The 22981-nt window shown below is 40.0% G+C and overlaps 1 protein-coding gene and 1 long non-coding RNA gene across 2 annotated transcripts; one reads left to right on the forward strand and one right to left on the reverse strand.

Moving 5' to 3' along the window:
* Positions 1-12528: 12528 nt before the first annotated feature.
* LOC306668504 lies at positions 12529-18429 on the reverse strand. The gene is made up of 3 exons (XR_013765882.1): positions 18243-18429; positions 16148-16648; positions 12529-13974 (listed from the first exon to the last, which is right to left on the reverse strand). It is a non-coding gene; the product is annotated as an uncharacterized lncRNA (long non-coding RNA).
* Positions 16918-21031, forward strand: IL6 (interleukin 6). The gene is made up of 5 exons (XM_079151934.1): positions 16918-17017; positions 17186-17373; positions 18436-18549; positions 19083-19235; positions 20514-21031. The coding sequence occupies exons 1-5, from the start codon at positions 17002-17004 to the stop codon at positions 20679-20681; spliced, it is 639 nt and encodes a 212-aa protein (XP_079008060.1). The 5' UTR covers positions 16918-17001; the 3' UTR covers positions 20682-21031.
* Positions 21032-22981: the final 1950 nt, after the last annotated feature.

Genomic DNA, 22981 nt, shown 5'->3' on the forward strand with positions numbered 1-22981 from the left:
TAAAGGACTAAGCAGTTCCTCGAAAGTAGCTGTGTCAAAGTGAAAGGAGAATGTATGAAGAACTGGGCTCCTGCAAACTGGCAGGGACAGACCTCTCTGCTTCCCAATAAGGAAGAACCTGTGAGAAAACGATAACTGATGAGCTATCTTATATACCCAAGTGTAGGGAGTAAGCTCATCAGTGACTACTACACAAAAAATATATTGCATAGAACTCTTAGGTTACTCAGGGACACAGGACAAGAGGTCAATGTGTATGAATGAGGGAAACTTTATTACCTTTATGATATAAAGTTTTAAAATATTTTACATAGTCAGGTATCTCCAGAAGCACTGGTGATGCAAAATTATCTCACTTCCCATTTACTCTACTTCTGCATAAAAATTTTTTAAATTGTGCTTTGCTAGAAACCAATGATTTCTTCTAATTTATTAATGGACTCTATAGTCCCATATTCAAACATAAAGGAATCCAAACTTTGAGTCCAGCACATTTAAATCTCATTAAGATAACAATATCATATTAACTCTTAAATTGCACATGTCAGAATAATTTCCTAAGTGAGAGGCTTAGAGTTATTAGAGATTCATCTGTTTATTCACCCATTCCACAAATATTTTTGAGAGCTTGTTATGTACTTGGCACCTTTATTACAGTCCTTGTCCACAAGAGGTTTCCATGCTAGTGGGAGAGACGGATGAGGAACTTGCACGCAAATAGATAATCTAATCTCCACTAGCCGTAAGTGCTATCATAATAATAAAGCAGAGTAAGGGAAAACAGAGTGAACAGCAATGGGGATTATTTTGAACTTAATTCTTACTGTACTCTTAGAAAATAATTCTCATTTAAAAGTGTTTTTATAAGGCAAAATTACTCCATTCCCAATATTTTCTTTTAATGATTTTTAGCAACATCAATCAACATAGAAAGAGTGACAGCAAGACTGCTGCAGATTGACAGATACAAACTATAGGAGTATGAGAAAGGTAAACTACTTATCTCAAGTTCCATTGGGATTTTGAGGCCAACTGAGCACAAAGTTAACATTTTTCGGTCTACTCCAAATTACAGTGAAGTACTTATTTTCATAGTGTTGTTTTTCTCTCTGTTGTGGTACTGGGGATTGAACCCAGGGGCACTCTACTACTGAGCTACATTCTCAATTCCCAGCCCTTTGTTTTTGGTTTTGGGGTTTGTTTGGGGTTTATTTGTTTGTTGTTTTTGTTTTGTTGTTGTTGTTGCCTTTTTAATTTTTTGTTTTGAGATAGTGTCTTGCTAAGTTACTGAGTCTGGCCTTAAACTTAAGATCTTCCTGCCTCAGTCTCCCAAATAGCTGAGATTACAGACATGCACCCCATGCCCAGCAAGTGTTGTTATTTAAGACTTAATAAAAGAGTGAGATGTCACTCTGAGATCAGTGATGGGGCTAGAATGTGGCAGCTGGGGCTCAAAGTCAGTTTCAAACTCCATATTCTACTGTACTCTGTAGAAATACAAGTTGTATGAAAGTAGAGGTTTAGTTTAAAGTCACATGTATTAAGTAAAGACAAGAATGCTCTGATAGTGAAGTGAATGTCCTTCAGTTTGGCTAGGACTGGTTTTTCTTGTTTTGTTTTGAAATCTATATCTGGAAGCTATCGGATGGTAAATGCTAACTTAATTTCTTAACACAGATTCTCGAAACACAAAGAGGAAAGCCCCCTAGCAGATGTACACCTGCACATTCCAGACTTGGTATGTTAAAGAGGCAGTTAGGATTCCTGTGTCTCTAAGATTGAATTAATTCTCTGTGGGAAAATTGCCTATTGTCAGACCTAAGAATCTCAATTTCTAGAACCTTCCCTTAAAGTATAGGTTTGGGGATCTGACAGATAAGGGTTTGAATCCTGCTTTGCTACCTTCTAGCTGTGCAAGTTAATTGACTTCTCTACTGTATATGGAGACTTTACTGTCTCCATATGTAAAATGTAAATTATTGATGTATGAATAGATTTGTTTGACAAATGTTTTTCGACTATTTACTATGTACCTCACACTAGGCCAGATGCTGGAGATATGAAGACAAACAAGATAAAGTTCTTTACCCTTGCAAAGCAGGGGAGACACATATAAACCATCATTCTAACACCACACAATTCTAATAGACACATAGAGAATGGTGGCTCACCTGTGGTCCAGGATTCTGGCACTCATCTATGTCCAATTCTCTTTTCCTTCTGGCCTCATGATAGGAGTATACCTTCTACTCCCTTGCAGTAAGGAATAGTGCTGGCCAGTAGGCTGGGAATGAGAGGAACATGGTCACTTCTGAACCAATATGTTTAATTGCTAGTAAAATACCATCTAGTGCTCTCAACCTAGGAAGCCAAGTGTTCTGGATGGTACAATTACAGAATGGTAAAGCCTCCATCAACTCCATCAGTCAGGTCTCTGAGAGGAATTGCCCAAGAAAATGATCCAGATTCACAGAAGACTTCAATTAAACAATAAATGTTTGCAACTCCCCACAGCATGATCCAGCCTCACTAATTCCTAAACTGACCTGCAAAAAGCCTGCTGAAAGAGCCAAATATTGAGTGAGTGCTAACTGATAAGTGAAAGAAGAGCCAGGGGAAGATGTGAGGAAGGACCATCAGAACAGGGAGGAAAGCAGAACAAAGGCCAGAGCTTTGAAACAGCCAGTTAAGGAGGGTAACTGCAAATAGTTGTGCTGGAATGCAAAGAGAAGGGAGAGGGACAGAGAGAGACAGAAGAAGGAGATGAAACCAAACTGTGGAGGGCATTGTGGGCCATGTTAGTAGCTCATTCTTTACCCTGAAGGTGAAGGGAACCATGCAGGGCTTTTGAGCAAAGACCAGGGTGTTTATCTGTGGTTTTATAGAGGAAGGATTGGGGCAGGACTGCAGACAGGTGACCAAGATGAAAAAAAAAACAACTTATGGAAAGTACCTACTATAGTACCTGGCAGATGGAAGCACATGACTTCTCTTTTCTCTTCCTCTGCTCATATATTAGTGTAGTTTTAGAAACTAGCCAACCCTGGAGCTCAGCAATTTTACCTTTAGTACTTCATAGAAACAAATGCTTCATAATATTAAAAATGTATGTACAAGGACATCTTCTTCAACCTTGTCTGTAGAGGTAGGAATCCTGAAACAACCTAGAAGTCCATCAAGAGAAAATTGGTTGAATAAATGGTAAAATGTGATATATTGCACATTATTTACAAAAATGAAAGCTGTGCTGATTGACCTGGATGGAGTATCCATAATAGGTGAGAAAAATAAGTTGTAGAGTAATATGCATTGCATAATTTCATCACCACGTATATTTAAATAAACAATCCAATACCAACCTTATATCTGTAATGAGAATGTCAGTTTGTATACATTTGTGTGAGCCTGTGGCAAGGTGCAGAAGGCAGTCTAGGCTTTTCACTGGTCATCTCGATGGACTGGAAGTCTTTCCTTAGTTACAATCAGCATATGTTTCTTGTGTAATTTGGATCTTTAACTATTAGAAAAATTAAAACACCATGCTGGAGAACTGGCAATGTTCTTCCTACAGAGAATATTACCAATTATAAAAGCATTAAAAAAGAAAAAAAATCTTCTAGCTAGAGGATTCCTCTTCCTGCTGGAAAGTAACTGTTTTTAAATCTAATGTTCTACTTTAGTTCTCTGGATTATTAATTCCAGTGGATTGAACTACAGACTCTCAGGGGATTTAAATGGATTCCAGGCCTTCAATCCTAATTGCTCCCTGAGAGGAAGCCCCTTGCACTTCTAGGAAATGAACTGGCCTTCCCATCAGGATATTCTTGTTACAGTACTTTGATCTGTAGGGAAAAGGCAATCAATCTTCCAAAAGGATTTATTGACCTTAAAAGGGTAAGGGCATGTAAATCAAGCTTAATCACTAAAAGTTCCCTGAGATCAGGAATCGAGATGATTTGAATCTAATGTAATTAAAGCAAAATGCCAATCTCAGGCATAAAATACCTGAGCAGGTGTCTCCTGCACTCTCATTTTCCAGCCTTCTATATCAAACACTATGAAAAAAAAAAAAAAATAGCAGTATCTTTCCAGACAATCTCTGAAGATATAGGCATAGTGAGTTGAAAATGTCTATAGAACAACCAAGTGTACAGTGGCTAGAGTGCAGTAGAGTTATAGAAGCTGGAGACATAAACTTTGGAGTCATGTGCATGGAAGGGAAAGCATAAATAAAGTCACACAAGGATGAGCTGGCCCACCAAAAGCTCTGAGACAATGCCCTGTTTAGCATGGTGGTTAAGATGCCAGAGTCTTTAGATTCAAATCTTGGCCTTGCTCTTTTCTAGCTGGACTTATTTGTTCATATTATTTAATTCTGTCAATGCTTGGGCTTCTAACCTGAAAAATCTAGATGATAACCATAGCGCCTTTAGAAAATTGTAGTGTGGACTAAATGAGATGATATACAGACTCAGAGCATCTAGCACACAGTGAGTCCTGCAAAATATTACCTACTTCAAGGATCGGCTAGGACAATGGCCAGAGCAGAAGTCACAAGGAGGAAGGAGGAGCAGCAAAGAGAGAAGGGACCAAAGCAAAGGAGGAAGGAGTGATCAGGAGCTTCAGATAGGCCAGATTAGGTAAATTTAGTACTAAAACACTCTCACTAGATTGAGCAACAAGGAAGTCATTAGGACTGCACCAAAGTTGTTCAGGGTAGAAGCCAGTTTCCAAACCAAACAAGTCACATCTTCAATGTTCTTCCAAAAGAGCTAAGAACCAAGGGATACCTTAAAAGAAGACTAACGGAGGTCAAAATAAACTTTTACTTAATTAAAAATAATTTCTGGATGCCAAACAATATGTAATCATTGAAGAAAACCTAAAAAACAAAGAAATATACAAAAAGGAAAAATAAATCTTTCTCATTCCACCTTCCAGGGAGACCTAAGCTTTTGGGGTGTGTGTGTGTGTGTGTGTGTGTGTGTGTGTGTGTGTGTGTGTATTTATATGAGGGTGTGACAAGAATAGTTCATCTTGTCATGTAGTAAGCAAAATCTGCATTAGCCCAATATTTTGAAGACTATTATCTAAAATAATGGGAAAAACTTAGAAGAATATTCTTATGCTATCAGAGTAAACTAAATAAGCCTTTTTAAGTATGTCACAAAACCTAGAAGTCATAAATGAGAAGAGATAAAGTCTGCTTCATATAAATAAAAGCTTCCCGCCTGGCACAAAGATTAAAACACTATAAACAGAAGCATGAATGATAAATTAAAGATGTGAAAACAGAAGTTTGCCTACATCAAGAGCTCCATCAAATCAACAGAAAGTGGCTACTTGGGAAACTGAGGTAGGAGGGTCGCAAGTTCAAGGCCCACTTGGGCAACTTAGCAAGACACTGTCTTAAATTTTAAAAAAATGTAAAGGTTGGGAATGTAACTCAGAGGTCGAATGCTCCTGGGTTCAATCACAAGTTCCACAATCAACAAGTTAACAGAAAATAAAAATGATTCCCAAATAACTGACCTGAAACTCCATCTTTCTTATGACAAGAGAGATGAAATTAAAACTACAATAGGATACGTCTTTTCCCTTGTCACACTGGCAAACATCAAGAAGACTGATAGCATCATGTGCTGATGATCGTATGAGGAAGCTCACAGGAGGGAGCTTTACATTGGTACAACCTCTATCTGTCTCTATCTGTCAAATTTGCCCATATCCTTTGAGTCAGCAATTCCATTTCTAGGAAACTATCCCCCTGACACACTCACAAGTGTGAAATCACACATGGACAAGATTATTCATTACAGCTTTACATGTAAAAACAAAAGATTGGAAACAACCTAAAATTCCATCACTGGGGCCCTGGTTAAAAAAATGGAATATATGACTTTAAAAGGAAGAGGCAGCCCTGTATCTCCCAATAAGAAATAATTTTTAAAATGCATTCATTAAAGAAAGCAAGATAGCAAAGTAGTATGAAAGTAGTAAAGAAAGCAAAGTAATATGCTTAGCACACCAACATGTATGTAGAAGAATAAAAATAAATCATGAGAAATGCAAATATCTTGCTTATAAATTTATGGAGTATGTATAGAAGGAATCACACACACACACACACACACACACACAAAACCAGTAGTCACCTCTAATAGTTTGTGCATGATGGAAGCAACTTATTTTTCACTGAGTACCTTTTAATACATTTCAAATTTTGTGTCATAGATATGTGTTATGCAAAAACTAGACAATTTTGTTTTGTTTTGTTTTGTTTTGTTGGCGGTGGTGGTACTGGGGATGGAACCCAGGGCTTTGCACATGGAAGGAAAACACTCTACCTCTGAGGTATATCCCCAGCCCCCTATGCAAAAACTACAAAGTAAAACATAATATTTTACAACAAAATCTATAAGTCATTTTATTTGCCTTTATTTTTAGTGGCCATTTCTGGGATTTTTAGCCATCTCTTCCCTTCTTGCTTTGTTTACTTTGATCCTTTTCTTTCTTTTTCCCTTCTTTTTTCTCTTGCCAAACCTCATTTAACATAACAACAATAACGTTAATTAGCATCAACTGACAATTTAGTATATTCTAATAACTGTGCTTAGTGGATATGGCTTCATTTAATTTTCATACCACTCTTATATGCTAAACTTTATTTGCCACAGTTTACAAACAAGTTTATAAATCCAGAAGCAGGGAACTGAAGCACCTGGGCAGTCACCCAAGCAATCAAGGGTGGAGCTGGGATTTAAAACAAGTTAGTCTCCGTAATCTATGCTTTATCTAATCAACCATACTTCCTGTGGTATGAAATAAATATACATTTGTTAAATTATTAGGCAAAGTATTGGTCTTTATCATTTGCAAATCAAATGAACTTAATGTTTTATGTGACTTTTAGAAAGCACACAAAGAAAATTTTATGAATTAATCTATTCTTTGAAACTTTTGATGGTTATTTTCAATATATCAGTTTCAAGTAAACCTTACCTTTCATTAATTCCTCAACCCTGAGCACCAACCAAATGCTTAACCCTGTATTATTGCTCGGCATGAGAAAGACAGTCCTCAAGAAACTCTCAATTGTGAAAAGAGAAATAGTAATCAAAATAGCTCAAATTTATCAGGTCCCTACTATATGCCAAGCAGATGCTAAGAGCTTTACATAGGTTCCAACAATTTCATGACATAAGGTAACATTGCTACTCCCATTTTACAAATGAGAAAAATGAAGCCTAGGTGTTAAGTAACTTCTCAGTGGATAGCAGCTTCTAAAGTACAGAACAAGGATTTGAACCCAGGCAATTTGGTTCCAGATCTTGTGCCATCATGACACTGCCTGGAAACAAATTAGTACAGTACATGAGCCCAAGGAGAACTCTTATTATTCCTGGAAACGGATGCACAGAGGCTCCTGGGAGGATCCAGGCAGGATCTGAGTCTTGATAGACGTTCAGAACATAGAGACGTCACAGCATCCGCAAGATGTCATTCTACCCTGCACTGAAATGATTCTAAAAAGACTGACATGCTTTGGAGAAAGAAAAAAAAAATTATAGCACAGAGCCTCATGTGACCTGCGTGGGAGCTGTGCCATGTAACGGAACCAAGTTTCTATTAGGGATTTCATATTTTACTCAATATTCCAAAATTTGGCTATAACCCAGTCAAGTATCAACCAGGTTTCTGTCATTAGCAGATACTGTTAAAGAGGTCAGGGGATTGGATTTAATGATATTGTTTGTTTTTCTAATGCAACATTTTAGAAATACGCAACAGAACTGTAACAGAGATGAATCAGAAGGAGGATGCAGCACAAGATGCAATGCCAAGAATAATATTAAGAAAAATGATTCCCTGTCATTCTAGTACAGTTGAAAACTAAACTTATGATCCAAGAACAAACAATTCTTTGGGGACCCTAAGAACCCTTTAGGGCTCTGATCATCGCATCTCACTCAAGGTCCCAAAGTTAAGTTAGCTTAGTCATTCATCAGCTCTTGTTGGAGTGAGACAGTGACAAATCAGAAATCCCTAGTCCTCTAAACTGCCGCCTTGCTATGTGTGACTAATCTTCAGTCCCTAACTTGACCCATGGCTCTTCCCTGATCTACTGGGCATGATCCAGTTCCTGGCTGGGGAAAATCCAAGGGCATCTAACTGCAGATCAAGTTCAGCCCTGTGCAATCCTAGCACTCCCCTCGTTCGGTGGGTGGCTGTATCTATCTGTTTATACAAGTAGCAACCTTCATTTTGGGGCATAGAAGTTCCTGAGCAATGGACTCTGAAATAAGAAAATATCATATAGTCCTTAATACCTTTGATATCTGCTTTTCTTACACTCCCCCAATAGAATTTATATAATAACTAATCTCTGGATTTAATTGAGTTTGTCTTCAAATTATTCCTCTATTTCCTTGGACCACTGAACATGTTGGAAGATATTTAACAACTTGCTGAGGATCAGATGGAGGTGAAGGAAAGGCTCTGAATTTTAGCATTTACCTATTTTTGTGGTATAAATATTCCCTCTTGTCTAGTTTCAAGCTACTATCAGGAGTCACTAAATGCAAAGTTGGGGAGAGAGAAGCACAATTGGCTCTCTTAAGCCCAAACCAGGCAGCTCCAAGCATTTCTACCTGGGCTGTACTTGGTGTTATCTGAGATGTCTGTACCAGCCTCCAAGCCCACCTCCCTGATTCCAGTTCTTCACAGTCTTCTTTCTGCTCACTCAGATTAAATATTTTCATCACATAACTGCTGTGCTCAAACTATCTTTCTTAGCTACCTGTTTTCTTCACTTCTACTTAGCTTTCAGCACCTACCACCCCTACAAGAAGCTGGTCCTACAAAACAAAGTTGTTAATTTAACAACTAAAAATACAGGATACCAGTTAAATTTGAATGAACAAGAAATATTTTTGCATAAGTATGTAATATTTGGAATATGCTCATACTAAAAAATTATTTGTGTATATCTTAAATGTATCTGGGTAGCCAGTATTTACTGACAGCCCTGTGTTTAATCAACCCACCAAATTTCACCTCTTCTCCCAAACACCATCAAGCTTCTTCATGATTCTGGGAGCTGTATCACCTTAAGTAAATTATTAAATGTCTTTGAACTTCAGTTTCTCATCCACAAAGTAAAGATAATAATAGCTGCTTCCATAAGGTGAACTTTAAATGAGCTAATGCATGTAAAGCATCTAACCCAGACACTGGGATTCAACAAATACCTGATTGTTCCTATATGCCAATACTCAATTCATTTTTCAAAGTACTTTTGAAGGAAAACAATATTGTACTTATAGAATCTTATTTCACCCAGTCTATTCAAACTATCTTACACTGGTACTTATGATTGTGTTTTTAAAGAGATCTAGAGGGGAAATTTTGCTGAATTACCCAGTGGTAGTCCATTTCAGTATCTCAGAGTCCTCAAGAGAAGCCGTGGCTGTTGCCTCTCACCTACATACCTTCCCTGACCATAATCAAGGCAGGCTATCATGCCTGTTAACTGGTTTGTGGTGGATCTTGCTTCACCTCCCTCTGGTATTGCAATTCACCTCCCTCTGGTATTGCACAAGCCACACAATCATAATAGGTGAGCGGTCCCCTGAGGGAGACACACCAGGACTGAAATAGAAAGGACAGAGATATCTCAAGACCGCAAACTTTTATCAAATGCTTTAATCCCCTTTTTTCTTTTGCCTTGTGAAACAGGCCTCAATAATGAATTTGAAGATACCAGAGGTAATAAGCCACACAAGATGAGGAGACATGATGACACTGTTGCACTCGACAACTCTCCACAAATACTTCTGCCAAAGAAGAGCAATGAGCTATCGATACCCACTGTGAGATCTAACCAGAGTTTGACAATGTCCTAGACCAGGTGAAACACAAACTTTGGTCAAACAGTAAACTCATTTTCTCGATGCCAAATAATAAGCACAATTTATTGAGTTAGAGATTATATTACTCCACAAATAATAAGTTAACCCCTCAGGAAACCCAATGAAATTTTTAAAAGCTTCTCATTCTCATTAAGATATGAACTCCTCTTGTGCCTTATGATGAGAATGGTGTGAACATGTGGGAGTCATCTATAAACCTACTGGATGTGTCTCTTCTGAACTCTGACTGGTTTATCTATAGAATAATTTACATCACCCCTATTCAGAGAGTTACCCAGAATGTTATGCACATAAAGAAACATAAAAAAGAAAAGCAGGTTATCAAACAATACTAGTTTCAGGTGCGTTTGTGTGTGTGTGTCTGCTTGTGTATGTTTGTATATACATGACTACAAATGATTACATCATAATGATAACAATTAGCAGGGTGATAAAATTACTTTTCAATTTTGTTTCCTTTTGCCTCTATTTTCTCAGTTCTCTGCATTCAATACATGTTCCTCATATAATTCTTTTTTAAGCTAAAAGTACTTAACTTTGTACATTGATCTCTTCCTACATAATTAAGAAATCTTCTATTTCCTTGCATTGATGTCTCAGTGTAGATGCTCTGGTTTTTCCTAAATCCGGTTTAATCTACATAAGATCTTGGCATGTCAAACTGGACAGCACCCCAGTCAAATCAGGTCTACTAACTGCTCTTTGGGTGGGATCTAGAAAGCATCAGACTTTTGAGCTTTCAAGAATTATTTCCCCATTTTAGGGACTCCTACTTCTATAGCTCCATTAAAAGTAGGCTCTGGATTATTCAGTATGGTTAGTGAAGATTCACAGACTCACAGAGCATTGACACAGTGCTAGAGCTAAGGAGGAATTTAGAGAGCACCTCCCTAATCGAGCCCTGAGATGGGAGAATACCTTGCTCTAAATCCTCCAGTTAGTCATCGTCTCAACACTCATATCTGCCAACAACTACACTCATAAAACACAAGAAATCAAGGATTTGGCAATGCAGTAAAAAGACAAACCTAATTCAGGGAAACCCTACATTAAGCCAAAAGTTTTTGCTGGCAATATAAAAAACCACAACCTTCTTCTGAATCCTGTAATCCAAGTAAAGTCAATAGGACCAATGGGGCCATCACGAGCCTGGCCAGCAGAGTGGTCACACAATGTAGGACAGAAATGGCCCCAGACCTAAGTTTCCTTCTAAGCTTGACCTGCCCTAGACTATAGACCTGGTGTCTCTAATAGGCTTCCTGGACCCATAGCAAATAAACTAAACACAGAGAAGGAGTATATGACAGCCTCTTTGTTGGCTACTCTAGAGACAGGAAAGAATCTGAGGCAGTTGGCAGCAATCACATAGGCACCAAGCACCCAATCAAACCTTTGGGAATAAGAAACCACTTCCAAGCATCCTGATCACTTGCCAAGCTAGTGAAACAAGCCATGCCTTCCCTCCTGTCACCACCTCTCACCCACCCATCTCACCCACAGGAAAGTAGCACAGAAGAAACACGCCTTCTGGGGTAAGGAACCCAGGGAAGTCATTCCACCAAGCCCCTGGGGGATACAAAACTGCAGCCCAGACATGGACTGCTATGGAGACCCAGCAGCACAGGAGGAGTGACAAGCCTGGCAGAAAAGTGACAACAGAGAGCCCACCCAGACTTCCTGAGAAGCCAGATCACTAAGGCTGTCCTAACACAGAATGGGTAGCCCTTGGAGCCATATCCATGGTGAATCTGTAGATCAAAGGCTCTGCTCTATGCCACACACACCCACACACATTTATAGTTATATATAACATAGCATTCAATAGCTTGAAGAGATCATTTAAGATTCTTTGACCTGCTTACCTGCTTCTGTAACATTTTAAAACAATCCAGGTGGGCCTTTCTTCAGGGAAAATAAAAACCAATGTGTCAGAAGCTCAACAGTATTCACTCTGTCCAAAGCATTTCATGGACATTTTCCCACCATGAAGACTAGCAAGGCTTTCCCTAGCTTCATGAATTCAGCTTGCTAAGTATACACAGGAGGCTTTATTCAGAGGAACTAAGACACTCTTTTTAGCAAATAACTAGCCAAAAGGGCATGGAAGGGAGGCAAAATACATCATAGCCAGGCCAGCAGAATCCCCTGGTCTTGCCAGTACATGTGATACTTTCAAATGGGTTCTTAGTACCTTAATTTTAAGGGAAAATAGTGGAGGGAAATAGCCAATGCTTTGCATGCTTAGTTTCTGCCTATGACACTGAACTCAGAGAACTGAGATCTTTGGAGAAACCAAAATTGGCTCAAATGACTCTGAGAATAAGTTAGCTGATTGCTGTGTGCTGAAGCTTCCAAATCATAAAGCAGAACCAGCAATCAGCCACACAGAAAACCAGTCCCACAGATGCAGAAGAGACAAGGCTCAGAAATTCAGCCTGAGGTATCTCCACTGCCCTAGGGGTTCCTTTAGGACCACAGAGGAATTTCTTATCACCACGCAATAACTTCAAAGCAGTTGGTTCATCAACATTTTGAGATCTGGATACTCTTTTCTAGGAAGGCCTAGAGGCAAATAGAAGAGGTCCCAGGAGTCCCCAAGGTAGGGAAAATCTGCATTGTTGCCCCAGAAGAGGCTATTTTCATCTTAAAATGCCTAGGATTTTCTCCCTTGGCAAGAGAAGGGTAACTCAGCATCTAACAAGACAATGAGGGCATAGAGCAGGTGACACAGAGCAGGGCAAATATACCCTTTTCCTGGACTTGTGACCAGTAGGTCCAGCCCCACAGATCTTCCCCCTCAGAAAAACTGAGACCAGACCAAGAAGTCACAAGGATCTATAATGGGGCATCAGAGCTAAGACTAAGGCCATAATTAGGTTTGGACCAGGCTGGCAACTTACAAGAGCTTTGGTCACTGGGTCTGGCTGCCCTCCAAAATCAGCCAGCTCTTCCCAAATAGACATACCATCTATTCCTAATATACTCTAAATACCAACGCTTTTGCTAAAGTAGGACATTTTCCAGAGCCTTCAGGCCTGGCATTTGCTCATTGGGACTGAATCCCAGAAGATGTTAAAGCACCGAGTGTTTCAGTTTGCAAACTTCCTCTGCCTTGGTGACAAGTGAAACTATTTTCTAAGAGCAACTCCAAGTTCCCTAGTACCCAGTGAGTTCCCTTTTTTCCTTAGGATACTCCCTCCTGTCAAATCAAAGACCTACCCATAAACAAGCCCTAGAATACAAAGAGCACACCCCCACAGCTTATGAGATTTGGGAAATACCTCTCTTCTGGTGGCTAAAGTACCAAATAGAAATCCCTTTCTTCCCCTCATCTCCAATGTACCAATGAACTCTGAAATGGACTCCACCCATGTAAGAAGGCAGACAAGGACAGTAATTAAGGGGACACAGCCAACCCTACATTAGGTGATAAAGGAACGGACACAGGTTTCTTCCTCCACACACGCTCCCATTTGTACGTCCTCTCTTAGTCTTAACTGGAAGTCACTTCAAATTGGCAAAAGTGAAATCCAGCAACTGAAGTAGTAATTAATAAGTGCTGGCATCAGTATTTCCTGGTCACTCACACATATTAAAAAGTGAGAGAGATTTGGAGGCAGGGGTTATTTGGAAAATCTCTGTAGCTTCCTCTCAATTTTGCTGTGAATTTAAAACTGCTCTAAGGAAAACAAAAAGTTTAAAAAGTAAAAAAGTACAAGGGATGAATTCTTCATGTGGAAAAGCCCACTGAGATGCAAAGAAAGGCAACTATTATGATAGATTCGGGATATTGCTTTAATGCTTTGGAACATGAAGTGTCTGTTTCTTCCACCAATGCCAGTCCAGGCATCCATACAAAGAAACATCCATGCTTCAGGTGCATGTGTAGATAGGGTAACTTTACATTTCCTGGTCCATACAACCTGCCCTTTTTTGGCAGCCAAAAGCACAAGATCTAGGACTGTCTGGCACCTTCATGCTCAGAAGCCATTTTGGAACTTGAATAATGATGATGGCCATGCACAGGGAAGGCTGTGGACTTCTGAAAAATAAATAAATAAATAAATACACAGATAAATCACTTAGCAGAGGGCCTTGGAAGTCTTCTAGGAGCAACACGTGATTGAGCTAATTATTGATATCAAGGGATCTGATTTAGAAATCTTAATGCTCTCAAGAAAATAGAGGGATAATTTTCCCCCCACTTTTTTTCCCTGTGTCCATGAGGAATTTTCAACCGAACATAGAATCTCGTTTCTTCAGAGGGAAAACGAATGCAAGAATAGCTCATCCCTGACACCATGACCTGATTCTTTCATAGAGACTTCATAGTCAGACTGCAGGTGAACGGACAGATACTAGAAGAATTTCCCAAGGCAGACGCTCCAGCCATGGAATGTCACAAAAATTTAGTGCTTTTTGTGGGATTAATATGCCCCAGAGATTTCTTTTTATATTATCTCATTAAATCTTCATAGCAGCCCTATAAGGCAAGAAGTATTACTACCCGAGTTTTATAGGTGAATAAGCAAGGGCACAGATTCTTGGGGTAACTTAACCAGGGTCAAACAGCTGGCCAGTGGCAGAGTTGGACTTTCAACCCAAGCTGTGAGACCCAAGAGCCCGTGCTCTGCCAAGTATACCTCCAAGGAGGGCTGCATAGGTGGCATCCAGGCCACAGGAAATTACAGTGTGTGTGTGTGTGTGTGTGTGTGTGTGTGTGTGTGATTAATACCTAGAGCCATGCCACACATGCATATGTATGTGAGTGTATATACGGGTATAGTGTATGTGCACATACATAAAATGATAATGTGAATATAGAAGGGAGTACCTGGGAAGCTGTAAATACCTCTCCCAGACTAGGCCAACAGAGGATTTGTTTGAGAACACTGTGTATTAAGTGCTACCTCTGGAACAAGGAGCCAGGAAAGGAAAGAGACTTACTTCTTCCTGTATGCCCTGAGGTACTGTTTGAACAATTCAATATGGATACATGCCTCCTGATTTAAAAGCACTTTTTTAAAAAAGATAAATTTATGTTGTATTGAGTCATTAAATTCAAGTATTTGAAATGCATTGAGTCATATTTTCTAAAAAATGGATAACTGAGGAAAAGTAATCCCGCACTGCAGAGGCTATCACAGCCTACCCAGGGGAGCTGGGAGAGGTAGGTAGCTTCAGTCAATGAAGGAGAAAGCATTTGACTCGGGGTGTCCAGGCTGCTGACAACCCAAAAGCACTAAAAATGAAACCATCCAGGCATCCTCCTCCATTTTCATTTTCAAACTAAAAAGCCCCACTATGGCCAGAGGACCTGACTATGGCCTCTCTGTTTAGATGAACAGGGGAGAAATGGATGACCTCACATTCTTCAGCAGGTGGTTCCTAAAATGTTACCCACAAAACAAAACTTAAGCAAATCATTCATGTTTTAAATTAATTAATTTTTGGTACTAGGGATTTAACCTACATCCCCAGCCCTTTTTATTTTTATTTTGAGACAGGGTCTCACTAAGTTGCTTAGGGCCTCACTAAATTGCTGGCTTTAAACTTGTGACCTTCCTCAGCAGAAGGCATCACAAGAGTGCACCACGAGGACATCTATGTCTTAAACGCCCTATCAAAGGTCACTGTTTTAGCAATGTTGAAGAGTCCATTGTGATGTTAACACTGTGTTTTGTAAATATTTCTTTGAGTGCCATACAAGTATCCAGGATTCAGCCTGAGCTGTCGGGGAATTTGGAGACTGGTGGGGCAGACTGATCTAGAATTCACACACAGGAGATCAAGCAAACGAAGTCATCCTAAGGGAAGTGGGGGTGGGGGTAAGGTGTCTGTCTAAGCACACCCAATAAGGAAGCCTCAGGCACCGGAGGAGAAGGTGATTCAGATCTAGAGCCATGCCACCTTCAGATTCAAATCAAGTCACACAGAGAGGGAGCTATGAAGACAAGTTTTAGAAGATGCCATAAGGTTCATCTTTGACATCCTCATTGAAGAAGTGAGTAGTATTCTTTCCCCATTTTAGCCCTGAACCAAGTGTGCTTCAGCAAGTTGAGAACTCCCACAAGCCAGGGCCCTTTCATGTACCTCAGGCTGCCCTAAAACAAGAGGATTGCATTTGCTGGCAGTGGTGGAGAGACTCAGACAGCAGTAGGGACAGCACTAGCTAGAGAGCAGGACAACTCTGGCACAGAGATTAAAGTCATTACCAGAAGGATTCACAAGGACCCAGCAGGAAGACAGCAGGGAACCAGATGAGATCAGGCTTCTCCCCAAAGCGGGCTGGAACAGATGAGGTGGAAACTAGTAGGTGCCACTTTTTGGTAAGGAGTTATTTATGCATGCACTGCATACTCCACCTGGAGACTCCTAGAAATAACTGCACAAGATTTGGGGTTAGCCAGACAATTCTGCAACAGCTGGTCATGGTGAGAAGCAGGAAATAAAAATACTGAGGTGACTGGTAGTATTATCTTCTGTATAACCCCAGAAAGCTTGCGTGCTGTGGTGTGAGCTGAGGAAACTCAGATCAGAATGTCTTAGGTTTTTCACAAATATAGATAAGATAGAATATTAAATCCTAGCCTCTTAGTCTGGTAATCAAAGTATTGTTTTTAAAAATCATACCTTTAGCTTCTTTTTTCCCCCTCATAAAATACCGTGTATGACTTCGGCTTTACTTTCTCAACAAATGCTAAAGTGCTGAGTCACTAAAAAAAAAAAAAAAAAAAGAAGAAGAAGAAAGTAAAGGAAGACTGATCCTGCTTCTTAGAGCTAGCCTAAATGATGACCTAAGCCATACTTTTCCCCCCAGAGTTGTGAATATTTTGATGCTAAACGACGTCACATTGCACAATCTTAATGAGGTTTCCAATCAGCCACACCCACCGAGGCCCCACCCCCACCCTCTAACAGATTTTTATCAAATGTGGGATTTTCCCATGAGTCTCAAAATTAGAGCCTCGACTCCCAATAAATATGAGACTGGGGATGTCTGAGGCACATTCAGCTCTTGAGCCCACCAGGAACGAAAGAGAGCTCCATCTGCCCTCCAGGAACAGCCATGAAGTTCTTCTCAAGTAAGTGAAGGAAATCCCTGGCCTTAAGAGCCCGGCTGGAGGGGCTACTGAGCACCGTGCGAGGGAGGAGGCGTGTGGCCGAGTAGGGCTGGCTGCCAGCCAGCAGCCAGCAGCAGACTCCCAGCTGTGCTGTCAGCTCACGCGCTGCTTTCCCTTCCCTCGGTTCAGGCGCCTTCCTTCCAGTTGCCTTCTTGGGGCTGCTCCTAGTGGTGGCTACTGCCTTCCCCACCTCAGAACTTCCCAGAGAAGATGTAGAGGAGGGTGTCACTTCAAATAAACCAATGCGTACCACTTCAGACAAAACCGGAGAACAGATTTCCTACCTCATCAAGGAAGTCTTCGAACTGAGAAAACAGGTGGGTAGGCTTGGTGATACCCATGTGGGCATTCATGCATTCTCCTTGTCTCTAAATGTGGACCGGGCTTCTGAATTAAGAGGTCTCTGCTGAATTCTGGGACATGTTAGACTTGAGGCAAAGAGGCAGTCTGTGTTCTGTATTTCTTTACTGCTGAGCTCAGGGGTTTCCTTTTCTGCAAAATTCAGAATGGGGCCTGAATCTGTGTTGCCTGGCCCATTCTCAGCTCCACACTTGACATAAGCTGAGGGTCACTGCTTCTCAGAGCTCTTTTTCCTTTACTGAAAAGTAAAGTCTGCAAACCTTCATTTTGTACCCCTAACTTGGGTGGATTAGTGTCCCCCAAAATGAATGCTCAGCTTTTCAGGGCAGTTGTAGTACTTCTAGGTCAGGTAAGCTCAGTGAGGAGGAGTCCCTGGGGCCATTCTTTCTGAGATGCTTAGGGCCCACCAATGTGGCAAAACCTTAAGTAGGTTAAAGCTTCTCCCAACTGTCATTGCAAAGGACTTGGGCTTCAATGATAGAGAGAAAAGAACATAGGAGAGCAGATTGGGAGCCCAGATTATAGTTCTAATTGTGCAGAATCAGCTTTGTGATCTTGGGCAAATTTCCTTCCATCTCTGAACTCTATCTGTAAAATTATGGTGTTGGGCTAGATGATTTCATAGGTCCTTCCAGCTGGAAACTTTATGGTTTAAATTGTTTGCCCAAAATTATCATCAAACTGCTGTCATGTATTAAGTACCTACTATGTGCCAGACACTTTATATAAATATTCTATCAAATCATCAAAACAAATGTGCAAAGGAGATATTTAATGATTCCCAGTTTGGAGTCAAGAAGATTGAAACTCAGGATAAGTAACAAACCTGAAGTCACAGGTGGGCCTGGGATTGAATCCAATTGTGCCTAATTTCGCTAGACTTTGCTTGCCAGGTTACAGATAAATTATGAGTTAGTTTTTCTTAGACTTTCTTGGCTGTGGTAGAACACAAATCAGCCCTCTAGTGGTGTTTGCTTTAGGGGCACTTAAATAATAACAGTTCTGGTGTTCTTTCCCAGCTGTGCAAGAATGATGAAACCTGTATCAAGAGCCAGGTTGCAGTGTCCGAAAACAATCTGAATCTTCCAAAGATGACCGAAAAAGATGGATGCTTCCAAACTGGATACAACCGGGTAAAAACTTCTATTCCTCAGCCAAAGCTCTCTCTCTTGCATGAAGTGCCTGAGTACATATAGAATCAGGAAGGCAACAAAGGACACAGATGTAAAGAACATTCTGTAAATTGTATGAGAAATTCAACTTAAAGCTTTTTTAAAAGGCAGTTTATCCTGAACAGGCAGAGCCAGGGATGGCTCCTGTGTTGGAATTTTTCACAGATGCCAAATGATACCTAGTTCATTCTGGGTAAGATAGTTGGGGGACCATTCTCCTCTCTGGCTGCCCTAGGCAGGATCCAGTCCAGCCTCCCTACTGATGTCATTCTGTATACCCATCTCCTTCCAGGAGTATCTCCTTCCAGGAGATTGTGGTGTCTCTGATTCTCCAGATATTTAAAATGGGACAGCTGATTCTGTCCAGTGTCCCAAAATTTGATGCCAAATTCTCTAGAGAGACAGAGGGAAAAGATGCTGAATTATAGAAATTTTAAACTTTCAAATTGATTTTGTCTCCTAACAATAGCTGATTTCTCCTTCTCTTCTTATAGGACAACTGCCTTGTAAGAATCACCTCTGGGCTTCTGGAGTTTCAAATCTACCTGAAGTACATCCAGAACAAGTTTCAGGATAGCAAGGACAATGACAGAGCCCAACATGTGCAGTACAGTTCCAAAGCTCTTATTGAGATCCTGAAAGAAGAGGTGAGTACATCCTTGTCCCTCAACAGGGCCAGTTATAGGGAGGAGAGGCTCAAAGTCACCTCAGGATGCAAGGCTATTTAGACAAGGATGGCTGCATGTAAGGTAGAGGGACTGAAAAGGGACTGAGAAATAGTTCCTGATAGCTAACCCTTTGTTTGGTTGTTTGGTTTTTGGCTTTCTTCTGTAAAGAAGATTGACATCTGTATTTGAAACTACATTAAATAATGTGGATTTTAACATGAATTTCTCTTTTGTTGTTTTTGTTTTTGTTTTTGTTTTTTGTTTTTTGTTTTCAATAGTGCTGGAGATTGAAGCCAGGGCCTTGTATGTGCAAGGCAGCACTCTACCAAATGAGCTATATCCCCAGACTGATTTTAACATGAATTTCTAATAACTTAAGAGATAAGGAAAAGAGTTAATGCAGAGATATGGCCAAAGGCTAGGGACCAAGGAGGGACCAAGGGCTTTGCAACCACCAGCTAGCTTTTAAATGATAGATCATGGAAGGTTGGTGGCTCAGAGTGTGGGTGATCCAAGTTAAGTGAAATGAGAAGAATCCTAGAATGAAATGCTCAGTGCTAATCCTACCTCTCCCACTTGTAGTTGTTTGCCTAAAACCAGGGCTTTTCATACCTTAACTGCACAGGAATTCCAGGATCTCCTTTGCTGTCCTCTGATTTAGCAGGTCTGGGTGGGGCTAATGAGATTAGCATTTCTAACCAACTCCCTGTTGATATTAATGCTGCAGTAATCCAGGACCACACACCTGGGGGATTCAAGGCCTTCAACTAGTAATCTTCCTGTTGGTGGGCTTATTGAAGGACCTTTCCACTTTTCATACCACCAGAACAGTGGTCTCTCAACAGATGTCAGATGGATAGTGAGAGGGAAACTGGAGAAAAACACTAAATTTAGAACTCATTAAATTCCCTTTAGTTATGAATTCTTCATTCACCTATTTAATAATAACTTTGTGCCAGGCACTGTTTTGGAAACTGAAGGGAAGACAGATATGATAGTGGTGCTGTCCTCTAAATACTTACCATCTGGTAGGAGACAGAATGGCAAAGGCAAATTAGAATTCCGTTGCTGTAGAAGGCTCAGTGTGGACTCAGAGCAAAAGCAGGTCCCCTGATCTGGATGAGTCAGGACAGCTGACCTCAAATACTCTCACACACCCCAAATTTAAACATCTCCCCATAGACCAGAGCATTTTTCCAGTGCAAAGGGTTTGTGCATTATTTTACAATCCTTTTTGGTTTTTTTTTTCCCCTTCAGGTGAAGAATCCTGATAAAATAATCTTACCTAGTCCAACTGCAAATGCCAGCCTGATGGAAAAGCTGGAGTCACAGAACGACTGGCAGAAGATCATGACCATCCAACTCATCTTGAGCAGCCTTGAGGATTTCCTGCAGTTCACCATGAGGGCTGTTCGGAAAGCATAGTGTGGCATCTAAGCTTATTGGTTTATGGGCATTCCTTCCTATGGTCAGAAAACATGTCCTGTCCACTGGGTACCTACCTTATGTTCTCTACGAAGAACTGACAGTATGAGCGTTAGGACACTATTTTAATTATTTTTAATTTATTAATAATTTAAATATGAGATTTGAGTTAATTTATGTGTGATTGATATTTATAATTTTATAAAGTGCCACTTGAAATATTATATGTAATGGTTTTGAAATGATAATATAAAAGTCTAGGCAGTTTGAATATCCTGCTTCAGAGCCAGATCATTTCTTGGAATGTATAAGTTTACCTCAATAAATTGCTAATTTATACACTTGTTAAAGAAATATTTGTGTTGTGTTTTTATAATGTTCAAACTGTCTTTATACCAAAAAAAATCACATTCTTTTTAAAAAATTGGCAATTAATCCTACGTGTGTTATATGAAGCTAAATAAAAGTCCAAATGGCTGTAAAATGGTAAGCAATAAAAGAGCAGCCAGGTATGTTGGTGCAACCCTGTAATCCCAGTAGCTCAGGAGGCTGAGGCAGTAGGTTTACAAGTTCAAAGCCAGCCTCAGCAATTTAGTGAGGCCCTGTCTCAAAATGGAAGGAAGGAAGGGAGGGAGGAAGGAAGGAAGGGAGGAGGGAAAGAAGGAAGGGAGGGAGGGAGGGAGGATGAGCAGCTGGGCATGGCATTCTTTATATCTGTAATCCCAGAGACTTGGGAAACTGAGGGAGGAGGATTGCAAGTTTGAGGCCAGCCTCAGAAACTTAGTGAGACTCTATCTCAAAATAAAAAATACAATGGAATATTACTCAGCCATAAAGAAGTATAAAATTTTGGCATTTGCAGGCAAATGGATGAAATTAGAGAATATCATGCTAAGTGAGATAAGCCAATCTCAAAAAAGCAAAGGACAAATGATCTCGCTGAAAAGCAGATGATGACACATAATGGTGGGTGGGAGGGGGGCAAGAATGGAGGAAGGAGGGACTGTATAGAGGGAAAAGAGGGGTTGGAGGGGTGGGGGGGAAGGAAAAAATAACAATGAATCAAATACCATTACCCTATGTAAATGTATGATTACACAAATGGTATGCCTTTACTTCATGTACAGAGAAACAATATGTATCCCATTTGTTTTCAATAAAAATAAATAAAAGGTAAAAAATAAAAAAATAAAACAAAAGGACTGGGGTCATGACTCAGAGGTAAAGCAGCCATACAGAAGAAGAAAATAAAAGGAAGAGCAAAAATTCCTTCCCAAGTCTTAGAGATTTATCAACAGAGAAAGACTGCTATACAGAATCATCATGGTAACTGAATCCCCTAGAGGGAACAATTTTTCAAGATCTAACAATAGCTTGTAAGGTTTGAGAAATACCAGAGTGACCAGTTTTGCCTCTTGTCGAAGGGCAATTCCAATTACTATTACTCTTATATGCATTAGTTTCCAACTGCAGGACTTGCTGAAAGGTTGATTGAGTCTAACTGAGCCTGTCTCCAAATTTGCACATCTATTCTGCACCTAAATAAACATTCTTTGCTTTTATTTTAACCTCATTTATAATTTCTTGGTTTACAAAACTTAATATAAATGAATTTCTTGTCACTACCACCACTAAAAAAAAAAAAAAAAAAAAAAAAAACAAAACTATGATTACCTGGAGAAAGAAATAATTGAACATAAACTGAATGCCAATTACCAGGATAAATGTGTTATACACATCATATCATTTAATCCCAGCACTTGCACACCCTTTTCTGGATGTAGGAGAAAAAGTGATTTACCCAAGTCAGCTGGAAGATAAGGCATGAGCCCATATTTGAAATCCAAGTTGACCTGCCTCTAGGTCTCCTACTCTTAACTTTCAGGTCCCTTTTAAATATAGGGAAGACATTTAAAGGGGCAATCAAAGACCAAGATCATCCAACCACTTGTATAAGACATAGCAATGTACAAGCCTCCAAATAACAATGGGAAGTTCTGCTTCCCTTCTGAGTTCTTCAAACACTGAACATACCTGTCTCTCACAACATCTACCATGATGTATCATGTACCATCTTAAAACAGATGGATTTCTTTCCAGCTAGCACATGGGTTCCTCAAGAAAATAGACTCTAGTATATCCATCTTTGCATTATAGACCCAAAACATAGAACCTGAACAAAGGAGGCTCCCAAAAGCAGTTTTTGAATAAAGAAAGGATGTGAGGTGATCAATTCTTGGTAGCACATAGTATTAGGGGAAATTGCTTAGGTATCTTTATCTTTAGGAAAAATAGCAAGA

This window comes from Sciurus vulgaris (assembly GCF_902686455.1).
Source record: "Sciurus vulgaris genome assembly, chromosome: 8".
In the NCBI taxonomy this organism is placed as follows: Eukaryota; Metazoa; Chordata; class Mammalia; order Rodentia; family Sciuridae; genus Sciurus; species Sciurus vulgaris.